We start from the raw sequence: 19,354 nt of genomic DNA on the forward strand, positions 1-19,354 counted from the left end.
TCTAAAAAGATAATAAAGCAATTGTACTTCCTTATGTTTACAATCTTCAGTGTTTTTACCTTGATGTAGCATTTTAACCACAAGTAAATATCATTAGAAGTTAAACAAAGATCATTAGAAGTTAAACAAAGATAACATCTGTGAGCATAGGCAGCGATAACATGCAATCTTCTACTACTCCAAAGAGAAAGTATAGTAAAATTCAAATCTAAAATCTTTATGGGCAATGTTAAAACATGTCTTCAAAACTATAGGATTCAGCCCTGGCCTTATGCCATCTAAGTTCCTTAAGCTAGATGCTTTTCTTCTGAGAGGAGCCTTAGTGATAAGTTTATCTTCAAGCACTATCAGTTTTGAAACACATCTGTCTTTTCCCAAAAATAAAAAAAGGTCTAAGCAGGAGATTGTGTGACTTAACCAAGATGGTGTTGTGTAAACTTGTTAAACATCATTGATGCAAATACAAATTACATAGTAAACTACAGTGTGACAGATGGAATAACTCGAAAGTTAGAATATCAGCTTTTGCTATTTTCATTATTTTCCTATTTTTGCATTCCTTGCTATGTTAAATCTATCTTACACATACAGGTATTTCCCCATTTATGATGGAGTTAGGTTACATAAACACTGTTTCTTAAAAAGTGTAACTTGAAATTAGGCTAGCCTACACTACAGTATACAATATAATCTATACATGTATGGTAGCCAAGCCTACACTATACCCACAGCTCATCATGGTTTTGTGACCATTAGTGTATTTTTATCCAGCAGCTTCCATCGCGTATTTATGGTATTTTTCTATGAGAAAGATCCACAAATTACTGAATTTTCATATCAGTTTCATGATTGAATGCACTCTGTGATAAAACTTTAAAAAACCAGGTATAAGCTTTTTTGGCGGGTTTTTCTTGAGTTTGAACTAACAAAATACGTAAGCAGTTTTAAGTGTTTTTATAAGGGTTCTAAGTATTCATGGATTCTAGCTGTTTGCGCAGGGGAGGAAAGGCCTGGTACGCATCCCCTGTGAATACAAGGGGTCCACTGTATGCTGTATTATCATATTGACATATATTATCATTGTAGTATGTATAAGAACAAAAAAAATTCTCCCGCCTCTGGAAATAAAGTGATTCTCAGAATCAGCTGATTTGGCCTACTATTGAAAGCATTAGGAAAATAATTTTTTAATTGCTAAAAGGAACGAATGTATGACTGGAATAATAATTATAATTTTTTAAATGACTAATCTTTAAAAGTAATTTGCATGTTTGACAACACATGAACCTGAGGTCTTTAAATATGGGATTAACTTTTAGGGAGCTGGAAATCCAAATGGGTTAGTACAAACGTAAACTAACAATGTTAAAAGTAAAATCCCTCATAATCACAAAACAGCCGTTTCCTGCCGATTCGTTTTTTTACCAATGTAAACTCTAAGTACTGAACATATCCTTAATGAAATATGAATGAGCTTATCACCAACATACTAAAATTACGAAAGTTCAAAACACCTTCGAATGAATGTGTGCATACGTATTTGCTTCAATTTTTTTCTTGCTTGGCTTGATTTACTGTACTGCTTTTTTTTATTAAAAGTTTAGTTTATTCTTACTATACAGTTTATTTATTACAAATCTAGTTTATTCTAAGTACGATTAGCACACAACAGTAAACGAGAATATTTCATTTTAATCACCATGAAAATATTTAAAAAGCTTATTTCATATGTAAGCCAAGACAAAACCCAACAGGCTGTTACCTCCGTATTACTGTTATTTAGGAGAATATATATTGTTACCAAAATCATTCTTGTTCTCTGGTTATTGTATATTAAAGGTTTAAAAGTTGAAAGGTCATATAATAGGGTTGCATAAACAATTTCAAAGACACAAATTTCATTGAGAAAGAACAAAGTATAACTATTTTGTATCTAATCCCTTTATTACTGGATACAGTCTGGCTTATATTATGGCTACCATTAGAAGACTTTTAACAATTTAGGTATGTAGCGCTTACTCGAATTCATGGGGTGATATTTTCGCTAGAAACAGTTAACAGACTCATTTAATTAGATTATAAAATGTTCTGATAATGGAGGGGGTTAATCTTTTGCCTCATTATAATACATAATATTGTTTTTATTAAGTAATCGCAAACAAAAGGACAAATTTTCTATGACAATTTGTATTTTTCATAGCTACAAACCTAAGGTCTTAACAATAGGATCATTTCTAGCGCCTCACTGGATCCAGTTAGAAAAAAGATGAAAGCAAGGAATCTTGTGATATCTGGCAACGCATGCGTAGATCAGGTGAAGAGTGGTCAAAGACCACTCACCTACACCACTGCGTCAGTCTTTCCCAACTCAGGATGTCTTAACACACAGAGGGGCAGCTAGAGGTGGGCAGTATTATGTTAAGACCTCAGGTTTGTAGCTATGAAAAATACAAATTGTCTTAGAAAATTTGTCATTTGTTCATACATGAACAAACCTTTGGTCTTAACCCCTTCAGCACTGGGACGTACACATGTACGTCTTTTACGGTACAGTAATAAAAGACCGGGACGTACGCGTGTACGTCTTTCATCCCTCCTCGAAAAGCAAAGCGTTTTCTTTAGCTTGGATGGTTTCCAGACACAGTATTGTGTACGAGAGAGGTGCTGAAGCTCCACCCACAATTCATTCTAACCAATGAGCGTCCGATGGACGTCGTGACGTCATTTTCATATGGGATATTAGGAGGGGTACTGGCCAACATATACCAGTGCGCCTCAGGCTATTATCTGAGAAGGATGATTACGATTTTGTCCGTAAACCATGTAGATTTGAATTCCAAATCTTTTTCCCCTTTTGATTGCAGTTATTTTATGTTTTTGTTTTTTTCAGTATCATGTCAGATGATAGTGTTTCAGAGTCAGGGTCTGAGTACCTGCCAAATCTATCAGATGATGATTATAGTGATAATTTTTTAGAGGTTGACAGTGACAACGAGTGTTTGGAAGACATTGAACCTCTTGTCGATGAAGGCTGGCAGTTCATAACTGATCCATCTTGTGACTTGCGCCCAGACCCACCCCCCCCGATTCACGGAGGGTGGCAATGGGATTCCTGCTTATACACCAGATTTCATCTGCTTACGTGATGCATTTTTTTTTTCCTTTTTTCTTTTTTTTTTGTGGTGATGGTAATTGACAAATTGTGTGAATGGATGAATGCTCGGGCAGAGTAGTACTTTCATTCAACAGGAAAGCGTAAGGTGAAAGGACTTCTATGGAGGCCTGTTACTTGTGATGAGATGTGTTTTTTATAGCTTGCAGATGATAATGGGGGTGAATAAACTGCCCCATATGTATATACGTATTGGTCACGAGATGCTGTTGCTTTTTTTATCATTATTATTATTATTATTACTATTATTACTGTTTTATTATTATTATTATTATTACCAGCTGCCTAAACATTCATTGATGTATATGCTGTTTCTGTATGAAACCTAGGAATAACTGTTTCAGTAAGAAAACTAGTACTGCTATTACCACTACTACTATTTTACTACTACTTTACTACTTTTTCTGCTACTTTATTTCTATTACTTTACTGCTATTTCTACTACTTTATAACAGTTCCTACTTCTGCAATTACTTTTTCTACTAAATATTCCTATTTTTTCCGATATTCTTACTATATTTTTTGTAATTTTTTGACAATGGGGTAAAAAATATTCATTGATATCCATACACACAATGTTTTCACATAAGAATATGAAGGAAAAATATGAATAACATAAAATTTAGTGGGAGCAAGTAATGATTGATACTCGCGGTCGACAGGGGGTCTCATGCGGTATGCAAGCATTAGCAGCAATGTAGCAGGCCAGTGGCGAAGGGGTTAACAATAAGATAGACTCATACTTGGAGGGAGGTACAAGACATTCTAGACTGGCTGGGGGCCTACCCACCAGTCCAGCTTCCAGAAGAAATGACTTCTGGAAAGGGACTGAAGCCCATTGAGAAGCTAGATAAATTGATATCTAACCACTCAGACCCTGAGTGACGTACAATGATATATGGGTGAACCATTGTATAGGGAACAAAAGAGAAACTTTGACTGTCCAAAAGCACACCAATACACAAGAGTTTGTACTACTCCCAACTCCTCCTTGCTAAGGAGTGGAGTATATGCTACCGAATAGAGGGTTTGATATTTGTATATTAAGTGACCACACTATCAGTATGACTACCTTACTCACCTGTATCAGACCAGTCCAGTGAATGACGTGTCTATTCCTTAACCCGCTCGAAGGAAGAAGGAAAGGTACAAGAGAAAGGAGAGCAGCCAACTCACTCATTCTCTCATCCACACAATCATCTTAGGTAAGATACACAAGGGCCTGTTAAGGGCAACTATGAGTTACACAACCTGTTAGGCAGCCACCACAGGACCAAGGGAAAACGTGTCTGCAGATCTGTCGGCAACATCCTTAAGATAGAAAGGGGTGAACGTGGACTGGCGTAACAGAGTACCAGCGCTCAGCAGTCTACGTACAGCCAAGATCTTTTTGAAAGCCAAAGAGGGACCAATACCCCTAACGTCATACGCTCTAGCCTGCACAGACGTGGTGGTGGAATCATCAAGAGTCAAGTATGCCTGTCTGATGATTTCCCATATCCAAAAAGAGATAGTATTCTTAAGACACCTCTTTCTTTGTACGGCCTGTGCTAATAAAAAGTCTGCGGCAGCCTGGTCTAAGGTGCCGAGTCCTTTAAAGATAGCAACACAGGGCCCAGACAGGGCACAAAAAAAGCTCTTGAGCATCACCACCCACAAAGTCATTCAGTGATGGAATGGAAAACGAAGTGAACCTGTCATCGTGCACAGAGGGATTTTGGGTTTTGGCCACGAATTCCTGGACAAATTCGAAGGACACCGACCCCCAACCTCTGGTGTGCTTCACCTCATAGCTCACCGTGGAGCTCTCCTACTCTCTTGGATGATGCCAAGGCCAGAAGAAAAACTGTCTTGAGCGTCAAGTTCCTGTCAGATGAGCGACGCAAGGGCTCATATGGACTCTTAGTGAAGCTCTTGAGAACCAAGGAAACATCCCATGTCAGAGGCTTGAGCTCTCTAGGTGAACTCAACAGCTCAAACCCCTTAACTAGCCAGGAAAGTTCCCAGGAAGCGATGTCAATACCTTTAAGGCGTAACACCAAACTCAGGGCCGCCCTGTAGCCTCTAATGACAGAAATGGACAAACGTTTCTTGTCTCTGAGGAAGGTTAAAAAGTCTGCTATTTGCTGAATAGAGGTTGCAAATGGAGAAAAACCCCGTTTACGACACCAATCACAGTAGATCGCCCATTTGCCTTAGTAAACTGCGGAGGTCAACTTTCTGAGACTGCTGGACATATGCCCTGCTGTTCTCTGAGAAAAGCCTCTCGCTCGGAGGAGATACTTGATAGCCTCCAACCGTGAAGAGACAGGGATTCTACTGACTGGTGGAGCCTGGGGCTGACACAGAAAATGCTGCCAAGGGGGAATCTCCCTTGGAACCTCTGACAACGACAGCAGATCTGGGAACCATTCTGCCTGAGACCCTGTGAACTCATTAGCCTCTTCAGAACTTGACGGGTCAAACAAAACGGAGCGAAGGCATACACCTCCAGGTTGTCCCAGGAATGTTGGAATGCGTCCTCTGCCAATGCAAAAGGATCTAGGACCACTGACCAGAATATCACCAGCTTCCTGTTTGAGCGAGTCACAAAAAAGGTCCAGCATAGGTCTCCCCCAAACCTGAAAAAGCTTGTCTGTTACCACTTGATGAAGGGACCACTCTGTGCCTAGGATCTGATCCCGACGACTGAGTTTGTCTGCGACCACATTCTGTTTGCCTGGGATATACCTGGCTGAGAGCTCTACCAAATTGCTGACCGCCCACTGGTGAACCTCGACGGTCAAGGCATGAAGTTGACGAGAAACCAGGCCTCCCTGTTTGTTCACATAGGCTACCACCGTGGAGTTGTCCGACATGATAACGACAGAATGACCTTCAACCTTCTCCCGAAACTCCTTCAGACCCAGGAAGGCTGCTTGTCCTCCAAACTCCAAATGCCTGAAGCGATGAGGCCACCTAAATGAGCCCCCCAACCTGAGAGGGAGGCGTCTGAGAATAGAAGGAAGTCTGGTGGAAGAGAACGCAGAGGGACACCCTTCAAAAGATTTTGGTCATCCAACCACCAACGAAGGTCTTCTCTCACTTCCAGAGACAGAGGAACCATTAACAGGGGTGAGTCCCTCGCCAGAGACCAGAATTCTCCCAGTCTCCGTTGCAGAGACCGAAGCTGAAGACGCCCACGAGGGACCAGCTTCTCCAAGGAAGATAACACTCCCAGAAGAACCTGCCACTGATGAGCTGACTGATGTGATTCCGACAGGAAGTCGCACACCACCATCTGCAACTTCTCCAATCTCTGATTCGACGGGAAAACTTTTACCACTGTCGCATCAATGACCATGCCCAGGTAGAGAATCCTTTGACTGGATACGAGGTTTGACTTTTCCTGGTTGGCTATGATGCCCAGTTCCAGACAGAACCGAAGTAGACGATCCCTGTCCTGCAGCAGCTTTTCCCTGGAAACTGCCAAGACTAACCAATCGTTGAGGTACCTCAGCAAACGGATCCCCTGAGCATGGGCCCAACTTGACACAAGAGAGAAGACCCTTGTGAACACTTAAGGAGCTGTTGTCAGCCTGAAGCACAAGACTTTGAACTCAAAGACTTTGTCCCCAAAAGAGAAGTGAAGGAACTTCCTGGATGTCGGATGAGCAGGGATTGAGAAGTATGCGTCCCTTAAGTCTATCGACAGCATGAAGTCTCCTTCCCTCACGGCTGCCAACACCGAACACGGGGTCTTCATCTTGAACCGTGTCTTCCTGATGAAGTGATTCAAGGTGGATAAGTCGATCACAGGCTTACATCCTCCCAACGCCATGGGCACCAAGGAGATGTGACTGTAAAACCCCGGAGATGGACGCACCACTTCCTCTATCGCATCCTTGTCCAGCATCTTCTGCACTTTCTCCCGAAGAGCCAAGAACTTCTGAGAATCTGGAGGATATGCCTTCCTGAGCTGCGGTTTGTCCAACAGAGGAGGAGAGAAGTCGAACGGCAGTAGGTACCCCACCCGATGGACATCTACCACCCACTTCTCCGCCCCATAACTCTGCCACTTGGCCCAATGGCCCACCAGGCACCCGCCCACCCGTGGAGAAGGAGAGGGAGAGGCGCCTAACCTACTGACAGCCCCCTTTTCCTTTGCCCCTTGGGCCCCTTCCTGGCTTAAAGGAATGAGAGCAAAAGGGGCGTTGATCCTCTAACCTAGGCTGAATTGAACGGGAAGGCCCTGCCAAACTTGAATTCCTCGACGGTCTACCAGGCAACGATCTCCTTGACTGCTGCTGGACAGGGGAGGATGAGGAGCCAGACGTCTCCTCGGACGAGACTCCGACTTAGATATGGCCTGATGCACCAGTCTGTCTTTGGTGTCAGCCCGGCACCTGTCTATCGCATTCTTGAGCTCTGTCCGAGGAAACAAATTTTGGGACTTTAACAGATCTCCGTTCCTCAATGCCAGCAAGGACTCCATGTCAACGATCTCTCCATCCTAGACAAAGCCGTGTCCCTTCTAATCAGATGAAGTTTAGCCCATAAATTAGTACTGAGGTGAGCCATATAAGAAAACGCCTTGCCCCCGGACTGCAACAGACTGGCAAGCGAGGATGCGCTCACCAACCCTTCCGGGGACCTGTCAGAAGCTATCTTGGCAATGATCACAGACCAGAAGTCCAGCCAAGAAACCGTCTGCAACATGGAGATTGCCATAGATTCCAATGCCGAGGCATTTTGCGGAGACAAGGATGGAGCCACCGACCTCACCTGCTCCAAAGTCAATCCCGGCTTCAGGTGAATGACATCTAGGTTAAGATGGCATGACATAAAAAATTTAGAGTTCGTAGCATAGTACTTCCTATGGCTTATGAGAGGCGGAGGTAGTAGCTTGGCAGAGTTCGTAGCATAGTACTTCCTATGGCTTGTGAGAGGCGGAGGTAGTAGCTTGGCAGAGTCCCTAGAGCGAAGTGAACCGTCCCAGTCCGAAACGGAGGCGTTAACCTTATGCAAAACCGACTGGACGTGCCCCAACAAAGGAAGCTGAAGAGATGATTTGGGATCCTGTGTAGCTCCCACCAAGGCTTCCAAGCAAGGAGGAGTGTAAGACGACCGAGGCCGAGTCCTACTTTCCAAATTGTTGAACCCACGAATGAGATCAACAACTTCCGAAAAGGAAGACAAAAACTCTTGCGTGTCTCCCTCCTCCTTCCCCATTAAAATTAACGGTAGGATCAGCAGTAAAATAGCCCGAAACCCCAACTAACCTGTCTGGGCTGGGTCCACGCGTCAGCTCCCGAGACGAACCCACTATGACACTAGGAACATCACTACGTACTCCTCCAACATATGACTCATTAACATGTCTGTGAATGGTCACAGCCATGGCAGACATGCTTCACTAACTCCGCGCTCACCACCTTTGACCTCTTGACAGGCGCCTTGAGATCCTTATGCCGACGAATAGGCCTTGGAGAAGAAGGAGCCCTTGCATCATGTGCACGGACAGGGGAGGTTGCAACACACTCGCGATGTGCATGGACGGGGGAGGTTGCAACACGCTCATGATGTGCACGGAGGGGGGAGGTTGCAACACGCCCATGAATCGATGCAGAGGACGAAGCAGCCACTGCAGATTGCACAAGGGAAGGTACACTAACACTCTCTGAAATACCAACACTCGAGAACACGTCTGCGTTGTTCCTCCCTCGTAGGTAAAGAAAAAGCAAAGTCCTTAGCCTTCCAACAATTGATACACCAACATGGCGTAAAGGGGAAAGAGGGATAGGATGACAGCACTGGTTTCTTATGTGATCTCTTCGCAGGAGGCAGGGACGAAGCAACACGTTTCCTACCAGTCCTCCCAACAGACAAGGCAGCCAACTATCATCCAAAACAGGGTCCAACCTCTTACTCCAATGACATAGAAGGGAGATGTAGCGAACTGGGTGGCAGGGACGACGTCATGGCTGAGAGAGGCAGTGCAGAGGAGATGACTGGGAGTGACATCATTGATGGGAGTGACGTCACAAGTGGTGATGACATCACGGCTTCCCCGCGGTGTGAAGGGGAATCAGACACCACTGGCGGAGGAATACACAACGACGGATCCCATGAGGTCATCAACGGGGCTGACACCACAGCTTCCCTCCGACTCAAAGAAGCGGCAGCAGTCACTTGCGGAGTGATAAAAGATAGCTGACCTGGGCTACCCACAAAGACGAGGCCGGGAGGAGGGGGGATGGCCTGGCCAGCCTGAGGAGGGGGGTAGCGAGGCTCTATAAAGTGCATAAAGTGCGCTAGCAACCCCTCCATCTTGGACACCTCCGACTCTGGAATTAATGAGAATGATGAAAATGCCTCCCCCTTCACGGGAATCAAATTAACTCCCGAAGAAGAAGAGGCGACATTACAAACGTGCCTGGTGGCCTCCCAATACTTCCAGCGACGAATCAAAGGAAGAAAAGGAAGGAGACGGGAACAACGCTACGATGGGGGGTGAATACTGCAGGAGATGAAGCATCGGGAGGAGGCGAAAAACCTTCCCATGAAGGTAGAGTTCAAACCCTCTGATGCTCTCTCTTCCTATAAAACGACTTCGACTGCTCTTTAGGCCATGCCCGGCATTCTGTGCAAGGATTCGTTATAGTACAAAAATTAAAACAGCACCAGCTGCACGTGATGTGGGGATCAGTCGCTGCCAAAGCCACTCTTCACCCGATCTACGTATGCGTTGCCAGATATCACAAGATTCCCTGCTTTCAACTGTTTTTTAACCGGATCCAGCTAGGTGCTAGAAATGATCCTATTGGAAAGACCGAAGGTTTGTTTGCGTATGAACAAAGTAAAATTACAAAAGGACCTGAGTTTGTTTCTCAGTATACATCAACAAAACATTCAACTCAAAAATGCTCAAATCCCTTTGCAAGTTCCAGCTCATACTGGACTTTGACCATCTGAACTAAGTTAAAATTATAATTTCATTAAAGATAATTTTCAATATATTAATCCTAGAAATGAAAAGTGGTACAGAAAATTAATATGCCAGCCTAGAAGGATTTTAGATTCCTATACTGAGGACAAAAGTATCGGCTGGTATGGGCCAAAATTCACCGATACCGATATAAAAAAACTAGCCGATACCACCAATACTGATACTTGGGCATATCCCTAGTACGTATAAGCATTTTTTCTTTTACTGTCAAAATCGGCAGTTCTAAGCATTTTCAGAGGGATTTTTTTTATTCACGGATTTTCACTATTGGGAACGAGGTTTTCTGGTACCCATTCCCCATGCATACAGGGGATCTACTGTACACTAAAATAAAAGTTGTCATACATCACACAATAATTCTAATAAATAAATTTTTCTTCAGTTGAAGTTATCAAATAATATTTAAATAATATTTGAAAATAACCTGCAATAACAACTGTGAATACAGTAAGTTTTCAGCCCTTACCTTTGCTGTAACCGACACTTGCCCCATCACTTCCCGTGCTTCTTGTTGGAAGTCTTTGTTGTCACCGGTTCTCTCTTTTAATAACTTAGCAACACAACCACATTCAGCACATTCAAACTCCTGGGACCTAATAGGTGGAAGCAAAATGGTAATTTAAAATATGTCATTACTAAACAAGACAGCAGGACAATAAAATTATTTATGTACATAATAGCTACCGGAGGTCATGTAAGTGTAACCTGAGGTATATCTACAAAACTAATTTTGGCCATCCAGTCTTTTTTGTGAATGTCACCAAAAAATTACATCAAACCCTTATTGTAATACTAGAAAAAAGAAACTTCCAAAAAAATAAGGTTCCCAATAACTTTATAATCAGACTGTACTAACTTTTTAGCAAGTTTAGCTCGCTCTTGAGCAGTGTAGTCCAGAGAGCCAATTGTACCATTAGCAGGAGTCGGCATAAAACCAATGATGGCTAGAAGCGCAGTGCGGATACTCCAAGATGGTTGCCAGGTTTCTGGATGATGCCCAGATATGCTGAGACATATTTTCTTGTTGGTCTCAAACCTTCCATTTGGCTGTGTACAAAGACAGTATTACTTACACAGGAAAACTGAAACTGTAAGAATTACTATTCAAAACCTATTAGGAAAACGATGACTTTACTATGATAAAACACCCACAAAAGCTTAACCTATCCAACGCATTAAGGCATAACAAGTAATATTCATCAATAAGGCAAAACGCAAAAATTTATAAAAAGTGCTTTACCCTTACTCTTAAGCTCTCTACTTACTTACAACTATAATTACTATAAATATAAGGACCTGTAACACATTTACAACTACAACAGCTAATATACAGTGGAACCTTGGTTTTCGTACATTATCCATTCCAGAACCTCCCACAAAGTCCAAAACAATGATTCTCATAAGGAATAATGTAAATACAATTAATGCGTTCCAGGCAACCAAAAATACATTTTATAGGGAATAAACAGTTTTACCTATAGAAAACAATGAGAAATAAATATAAATTACTAATGAAATGAATAAATGAACATTTAACATCACTCCTACCTTTAGGGAAAACATTTGTTAGCATATGGAAGGTGGAGAGGAGGGGAGAGGGAGGAGGAGAGGGACCTACCTAGGGTTACTTCTCTTCATTTTTTACTGGCACTATCTAAGGTTACTTCCACTCTTCAATTGTTACTGGCATTGGGACCAGCTTGAGAGTTACTGAACCACAGTCGCAAAACAAAACTGTCCAGAGACATCTGTTTATGGTGTTTCTTTAAAATTAGACGGAAGTTAAACACGGCATTGTCACTGAACGTGTTGGAGACATGGATCACAACTTCCTTTGTTGGGATGATAATTCTCCACAAAATTTCTTACATCACTTCACTTTGCAAACATGTTCATAATCCCTGAAATAGGCACATTATGTATGCCCACTCACTTTCTGAAATTTTCAAACCAGCCTCTGCTGACCTTAAATTTACTAACAGCAGCACTTGTAGGCAATTTCTCCCCGAGATCGCCATGCAACATCCTTCAACACTTCGCTATGAGTTCTTTCTTAAATTCTATAGTGTTTCTTGCCCTTTTTACAGAAGGCCTAGCACTTGGAATTTTCTTTGGCCCCAAGATGGCTTATTTAGTTGTTGCACTTGAATAAAAAAGCACAAAAACAACAAACAATAAAGCATAGGTCACGAGAGAACATGGGATGCTTTGTTTGGGGGCTCAGTACAGGGCCTAGTAACGGTGGTGGGCCCTGGAGGGCCAGCCTGCCTGGATGTAAACACTCCACTTTGCCTTTTGGCCCAGGTTCAGATTGAGGGGTGGCATGAGGTGGGCATATATGTAAAGGACCTCAGGTTTGTATAGTTTGGAAAAATACAATTTACTTTCAAAAATTGTGATTTGTTCCTACACGACATACAAACCCTCGGTCCTTTACATAAGGAAAACTCACTGACTGGTAGGAGGAATATGAGTGTGCCTCTAGAACTGACTGGAGTTCTGCACACCTAGGCTACTCCTGGTCATAAGAGCAAGGAGGAGTGCCCTGCCTCAGACAACTTGATTGGAGTATAGGAGCTGCATGATCAAGAGTCAGACTTCTGGGCCTTTTCGAAATGAGTGAGGAATCGTAACTCATCCGAAAATGGGCTGTGAAGAATATTTAGAGTCGGAGGCAATAATGCAAAGTTCTGGGAAGGGTTTGCATTATTGCCAGTCTCCTTCCTCCCCTTGCTAGAGGAAAGAGCAGGATTGCTTCTATGATTCTGATAAGAAACATAGAAAGGAAGCTCTTCTATGTGTAAGCTTACTGCATCAAACGCCCAACCTGCCAGTGTAAGTTCGAGTCCTATCCTCAACCCGAAGAGAGGAGTGGAAGGACAAGGTGGGCACAGTCTAAGTATAATATACCTGGAACGTGGAGGTGGGGAAGGTGGAGAGGCCAGTCACTTTTGCATCCTTCTTACCTCTAGAACTGCACACCATAGGCGAGATGCAACTTGTCCTCTTGAAGGAACCGGGTAAGCAAACACAACCTGCAAGCATCCACCACCGGTCCAAGGAAATGAGGTTCCAAGGACCTGTGGGCAGGCCCGAAGGGAAAGATAAATATGGTCACAATGAGACCTTATCTATCTTCCTGTCCGACATATTCTTCAGTGATGAAATGTACCCATCCACTGGACTATCCATCTGCAGAGAAGTCTCTCACGGTCTCTTAATACTCTGAGAAAGACGTATCATCAAACACTTCTGCAATGGCAGTCCGCAGCGACACTCCATGGTGGGTGTTGATCCTTTATGGGTACAGCAACACATCAATAGGACAAAGTAATGACTGATCTGGATCAACCAATACAAAGTCCACAGCGTAGCTCATGACGGTCTCAGACTCTACAACAGCTGCTGCCTGCTTGTGCTCAGTGTGAGCCGTCATGTATCCGAGACGTAGTCACTTGATACTCGCCTTTTGGAGGGTTATGCCGAGAACAACCATACAAATTATCTATCTTGCTTACCACCGATGTTGGGAGACAAGATGATGATTCTCTCAAGGCATGTGCACATCAGACAATAGCCAATTGCCTTCTAGAGACCGAGGTCCCTAATGGCAAGACAGAAGTTCTCGTAGTAGTTGAATCTCAACTAAGAAGAAACAACACTATATGCTGGTGAAAGACTAGGGTGAATGCGGACCTACGTCTTCACAGTTGAATCGAGAGAAGCAAACTCTAAAGATTCTGAACATAGAAAAAGTCCTGTCGATGACACCAACCTGTGAAGACAGCTTTAATCCCTGTTGTTTACAGAGGACTGAAAAAGCTAAACTGCTAATTCACTGCTGTTCAGTGAGAAAATTGGAGTTGCAATGAAAGCGGAGCGTCTTTCAGTAATGAAAACACAGGGATTGTACTGCCTGAAGAACTGCTTCTGGTGGGCTGGATCAGGGAGGACATTTCTATTTACCTTGGAAGCAGAGCTGGCAGGGCAGGGAACAGGCAAAGTCTTCCGTTATTCATTTATAATTCGGGGTGAAAAAAGTATAATCGCACACCTTACGAATTACGAAATGATATTGTTAGTATACAATAAAGTTTTGTACATACTTACCTGGCAGATATATACTTAGCTTAGGTCTCTTAGGTCTCTGACGTCACGACAGAAAATTCAAAACTCGCATCACACGCTACAGGTAGGTCAGGGAGGCGGGTGTAAGAACCAGTCCCCCTTTCTTGTCAGGTTATTTTCTTCCACCTGTCTCCTGAGGGGAGGCTGGGCGGGCCATCAATCGTATATATCTGCCAGGTAAGTATGTACAAAACTTTATTGTATACTAACTATCATTTTTGTACATGAACTTCCCTGCCAGATATATACTTAGCTGATTGACACCCTTGGTGGAGGGAAAGAGACACATACTTACTTAGAAAGTGGGGACAACACATGTTAAAGGAATAAATAATATAAACCTCTGGTTCTTACCTGATTTAGGCAGAAGACTTGATAGTTACTGTCTATTAGTCTGCGTTGCCTAAAGAGTCTCAGCGAGGGCGTGACCTATGGCTGAAGAACTCTTTGGGTCTACCAATGGGAACTGAGTCCACTTACTTGGCAGAATCCAAGCAGGATCTGGTCAATGGGGATCAACCCGCTTACATGCCAGAGCCTATCACTACCAATTGCAAGGAGCCTCAAGCACAACCGATCACCTAACCAAATACTAACATTAGTATACGAAAGAAGGAGCTGCCTCCTGCAACCTCCTTCGTACAACCAAAAAACTCAAAATGATATTGTTATGTTACAATAAAGTTTCATACATACTTACCTGGCAGATATATACATAGCTAAGACTCCGTCGTCCCCGACAGAAATTCAAATTTCGCGCCACTCGCTACAGGTAGGTCAGGTGATCTACCGGCCTGCCCTGGGCGGCAGGACTAGGAACCATCCCCGTTTTCTATCATATTTTCTCTCTTCCACCTGTCTCCTGCGGGGAGGCTGGGGGGTGGGCCTTTAATTGTATATATCTGCCAGGTAAGTATGTATGAAACTTTATTGTAACATAACAATATCATTTTCATACAATCAACTTACCTGTCAGATATATACATAGCTGATTGGCACCCTTCGGTGGAGGGTAAGAGACAGCTTCTATATGGAATAGACAGGTAAACAACATATGTTGTAGGTATAAATAAAACCTTGGTTCCTACCTGATAGGTGGTAGACTTCGTGGGTGTTTGCCCAGTAGTCTGCATCACCTCAAGAAACTTAGCGAGATATATGATCTATGGCCAAGAGTTCTTGTGGGTCTGCCGATGGGGTCTTATCCGCTTACTCGGCAGAGCCTAAAAGGACTTTGTCAATGGGTGCTGATCCACTTATATGACAATACACCTTATGAAGGAGCACACAACCAATCCCGACCACCTGATCCTAACCATATGTTAGAACTAAGGATTGTTCCGAGTTATCCCCGAACTCGTCACAACAACCGTAACTCAAAACCACTACACACACATACATAATTTTCAAAAAAAATTATACTCATCTAATTGGACATGACAAGCGTCTCTTACTGAACAACATAGACGGCCGCCCGTGCTAAACCAAGTCCTCCATTGTTCGAAGAGACTCCAGACCATATCCAAAAAGAAGAAAAGTATATACATTTAAGATTGTTGTCGCTCCCGTACCCAGAATCGCATCCGCCGATACGAAAGGACCTAGAGAAAAACACTTCTCATATGTCACACGAACGTCTTTCAAGTAATGAGATGCAAATACTGAGTTGCATCTCCAAAATGTCGTATCTATGATGTTTTTAAGCGACATATTCTTATAAAACGAGAGAGACGTCGCTACAGCTCTTACTTCATGAGCTTTTACTCTCAATAGTTGTAACTGTTCGTCAGGACAGACCTTATGAGCGTCTGTAATGACGTTTCTTACAAAGAATGCCAGCGCATTCTTGGACATCAGTCTTGTGGGGTCTTTTACCGCGCACCAAAGACCTTGTCTAGAGCCTCCCATCTGATGCTTTCTCTGAAGGTAGAACTTCAGAGCTCTAACAGGGCATAGAGACCTCTCTGCTTCTCTGCCCTACGAGACTCGACATTCCTTTGACTTCGAATGACTTAGGCCAGGGATTCGTGGGATTCTCGTTTTTCGCTAAAAACAGGGTCTTAAACGAGCAAATAGCCGAGTCTCCCTTGAATCCTACTTTATCCTGCAGAGCATGTAATTCACTAATCCTCTTTGCCGTAGCTAAAGATAATAGGAATAGGCATTTTCTGGTTATGTCTCTAAACGATGCCAGATGAGGCGGTTCGAATCTTTCTGATAACAGATACTTGAGGACTACGTCTAGGTTCCAGTTCGGAGGTACTGGTTCCTTAGACTTTGAAGTCTCAAAAGACCTTATGAGATCGTGAGATCTTTATTATTTGCCAGATCTAATCCTCTGTTCCTGAATACAGCCGAGAGCATACTTCTGTATCCCTTTATTGTGGATACGGCTAGATGAGATTTTTTCTCTCAGGAATAGCAGGAAATCAGCAATTTCCGCTATAGAGGTAGTGGAGGAGGACAACTTCTTGGATCTACACCACCTTCTAAATACCTCCCACTTCGATTGGTATACTTTCGTAGTGGAGGTTCTGCGTGCTCTCGCGATCGCGCTTGCCACTTCGCGAGAAAAGCCTCTCGCTCTGACAAGTCTTTCGATAGTCGAAAGGCAGTCAGAGCGAGATCGGGGAGGTTTGATGGTACTCTTGAAGTGTGGTTGTCTGAGAAGATCCGTCCTTCTTGGTAGGGATCTTGGAAAGTCTACGATCCACTCTACCACCTCCGTGAACCATTCCTGGGCCGGCCAAAAGGGGGCTATTAACGTCATCCTCGTCTCCTTTGACGCCACAAACTTTTTCATTACTAACCCCAGGATTTTGAATGGGGGAAAAGCATAAACGTCTACTCGAGACCAATTTAGCAGGAAGGCGTCTACCATAAGTGCTCTTGGATCTTCCACGACCGAGCAAAAAACTGGGAGCCTTTTGGAAAGGAATGTTGCGAAGAGATCCACATGAGGAGTCCCCCACAGAGACCAGAGATCGAGACACACTTCCTCGTGTAGTGTCCATTCTGTATGAAGGACCTGGTTCCTCCTGCTGAGCCTGTCCGCCCTCACATTCTTTACTCCCTGTACGAACCTTGTCAGCAGGGAGATGTTCCTGTGAGACGTCCAAAGTAATAGGTCTCTCGTCAGCTCGTAAAGGAACGAGGAGTGCGTCCCTCCCTGTTTCCGAATGTAGGCAAGTGCGGTGGTGTTGTCCATGTTCACTTGCACTACCTTGTTTGACACCAGAGGTTCTAGGCTCTTCAAAGCCAGATGTACGGCGAAGAGCTCTTTGCAGTTTATGTGCCAAGTCACCTGTGCTGGTTCCCAGGTGCCTGACACCTCTTCTGAGCCTAATGTCGCTCCCCAACCTTTCTCCGACGCGTCGGAGTACAACACTAGGTCTGGGTTCTGTGTTTTTAGAGAGATCACTTTGTTCTCTTCCAGAGGGGGCAATCACCACTCTTAGGTGCGACTTTAATCTCCACTGGAATGGGAAAAACGTCCGAAAGTTGTCCGGTTTTCCAGCTCCAAGACTTCTTGAGGAAGAATTGAAGCGGACGTAAATGAAGTCTTCCTAGTGGGAAGAACTGTTCTAGCGAGGAAAGCGTCCCTAGAAGGCTCAACCATTCCCTCGCCGACGTATGTTGCTTCCCTAAGAAGAGAGAGACAATCCGCAAACCTTTTGCGATTCTCTCTTGCGAAGGAAATACTCGAAAACCCCGAGAATCCATCCGAATCCCCAGATAGACTAGGTCCTGTCTGGGGGTCAGCTGAGACTTCTCGAGGTTCACGAGCAATCCCAACGCTTTGATCAAATCTAGAGTTAACTTTAGGTCCTTCATATTTTCCCTTTTTAAAGGGACGAAAGGCAGATCTACCTCTCTTCTCCGGAGCCTTCCTTCTTGTGGGAGGTCTGGAGGAAGGACCACCTCGAAAGGGCTGCACAGATGTACTAGGTCCTTTCTTGTCCGATGCAGAAACAGGTTTCTTCTTTCTTGCTGACTGCGTCAGAAGATCCTGAGTCGCCTTCTCAGTTAAAGAATGCGCAATGTCCTTTACTAACTGAGAAGGGAACAAAAAGTCAGATAGAGGCGAATACAGTAGAGCTGCCCTCTGAGCATGAGAGACTGCCTTTGTTAAGAAGGCGCCATATACAGTCCTTTTCTTTAAAAGACCTGCTCCAAACAATGAGGAGATTTCAAAAGATCCATCCTGTACCGCTTTGTCAATACAAGACAATATGCATAACAGGGCTTCAGGTTCGATTCCTTCCGAATCATGGGCTTTCTTGGACATCACCCCAAGGGACCAATCTAAGAAGTTGAAGACTTCCAATACATGAAAGAGTCCCTTGAGGAGATGATCCAGTTCCGAAATTCCCCACGTAATTCGTGCTGAATTGAGACTTTGTCGACGTGAAGCGTCAACTAAGGTCGAAAAATCTGCTTCCGTTGTAGAAGGGAGAGCAATACCCATATTCTCTCCCGTCTGATACCAAATGCCTCTTTTCCCAGCTAATCTTGCTGGAGGCATGCAGAAGACTGTTCTCACTAAGTCTTTCTTAGACTTCATCCATGAGTCTAAGGATTGTAATGCCCTCTTCATCGAAATGGTGGGTTTCATTTTGAGAAAAGACGAAGGCTTCTTCGTCTTAGCACTGGAAAAGAGCGAGCGCGGAGAAGGAGGAGCGGCAGGAGTCAACTCGTCTCCATACTCCTCAAGAAGCAGGGTAGTCAAAACCTTATAGTTAGACAGACCCTCTCTTCCATGATATTCATCATCCGAGTTTTCCTCCAACTCGGGATCTACATGAGTCTCCGCTCTCCTTTCCGCACGTTCCTCTTCTGGAGGAGACAAACTCCTAATAGGAGAGGGGCTAAGGGAATGATAATCCTTCCTCTTTACCGCTCTAATAGTCTTGGAAGGCGTCACAAGCTCCGGCTTCTCTTGAAATTTAGAAGACGCTTCCCGCTTGTATGACGCTTCCCGATCGCCAAGCGTCCTGGCTGACGTCTCTTGCTGACGTCTTGATGACGCTTCGCGCCTGGAAGACGCTCCGCTCTCCAAAGGCGTC

General features: G+C 43.8%; 1 protein-coding gene across 2 annotated transcripts in view; it reads right to left on the reverse strand.

The window, feature by feature from the left end:
• LOC135201418 (ubiquitin-conjugating enzyme E2 J1-like) overlaps positions 1-19,354 on the reverse strand; it is a 101,626-nt gene that overhangs the window by 15,507 nt on the left and 66,765 nt on the right. For both annotated transcript variants that reach the window (XM_064230326.1, XM_064230327.1), the window contains exons 3-4: positions 11,017-11,207; positions 10,627-10,753 (exon numbers count right to left, since the gene is read on the reverse strand). In XM_064230326.1, the coding sequence (XP_064086396.1) occupies positions 10,627-10,753; positions 11,017-11,207 (318 nt within the window). The remainder of the gene's footprint in view (positions 1-10,626; positions 10,754-11,016; positions 11,208-19,354) is intronic.

The sequence above is a fragment of the Macrobrachium nipponense genome, chromosome 28 (genome assembly GCF_015104395.2).
Source record: "Macrobrachium nipponense isolate FS-2020 chromosome 28, ASM1510439v2, whole genome shotgun sequence".
Taxonomy (NCBI): Eukaryota; Metazoa; Arthropoda; class Malacostraca; order Decapoda; family Palaemonidae; genus Macrobrachium; species Macrobrachium nipponense.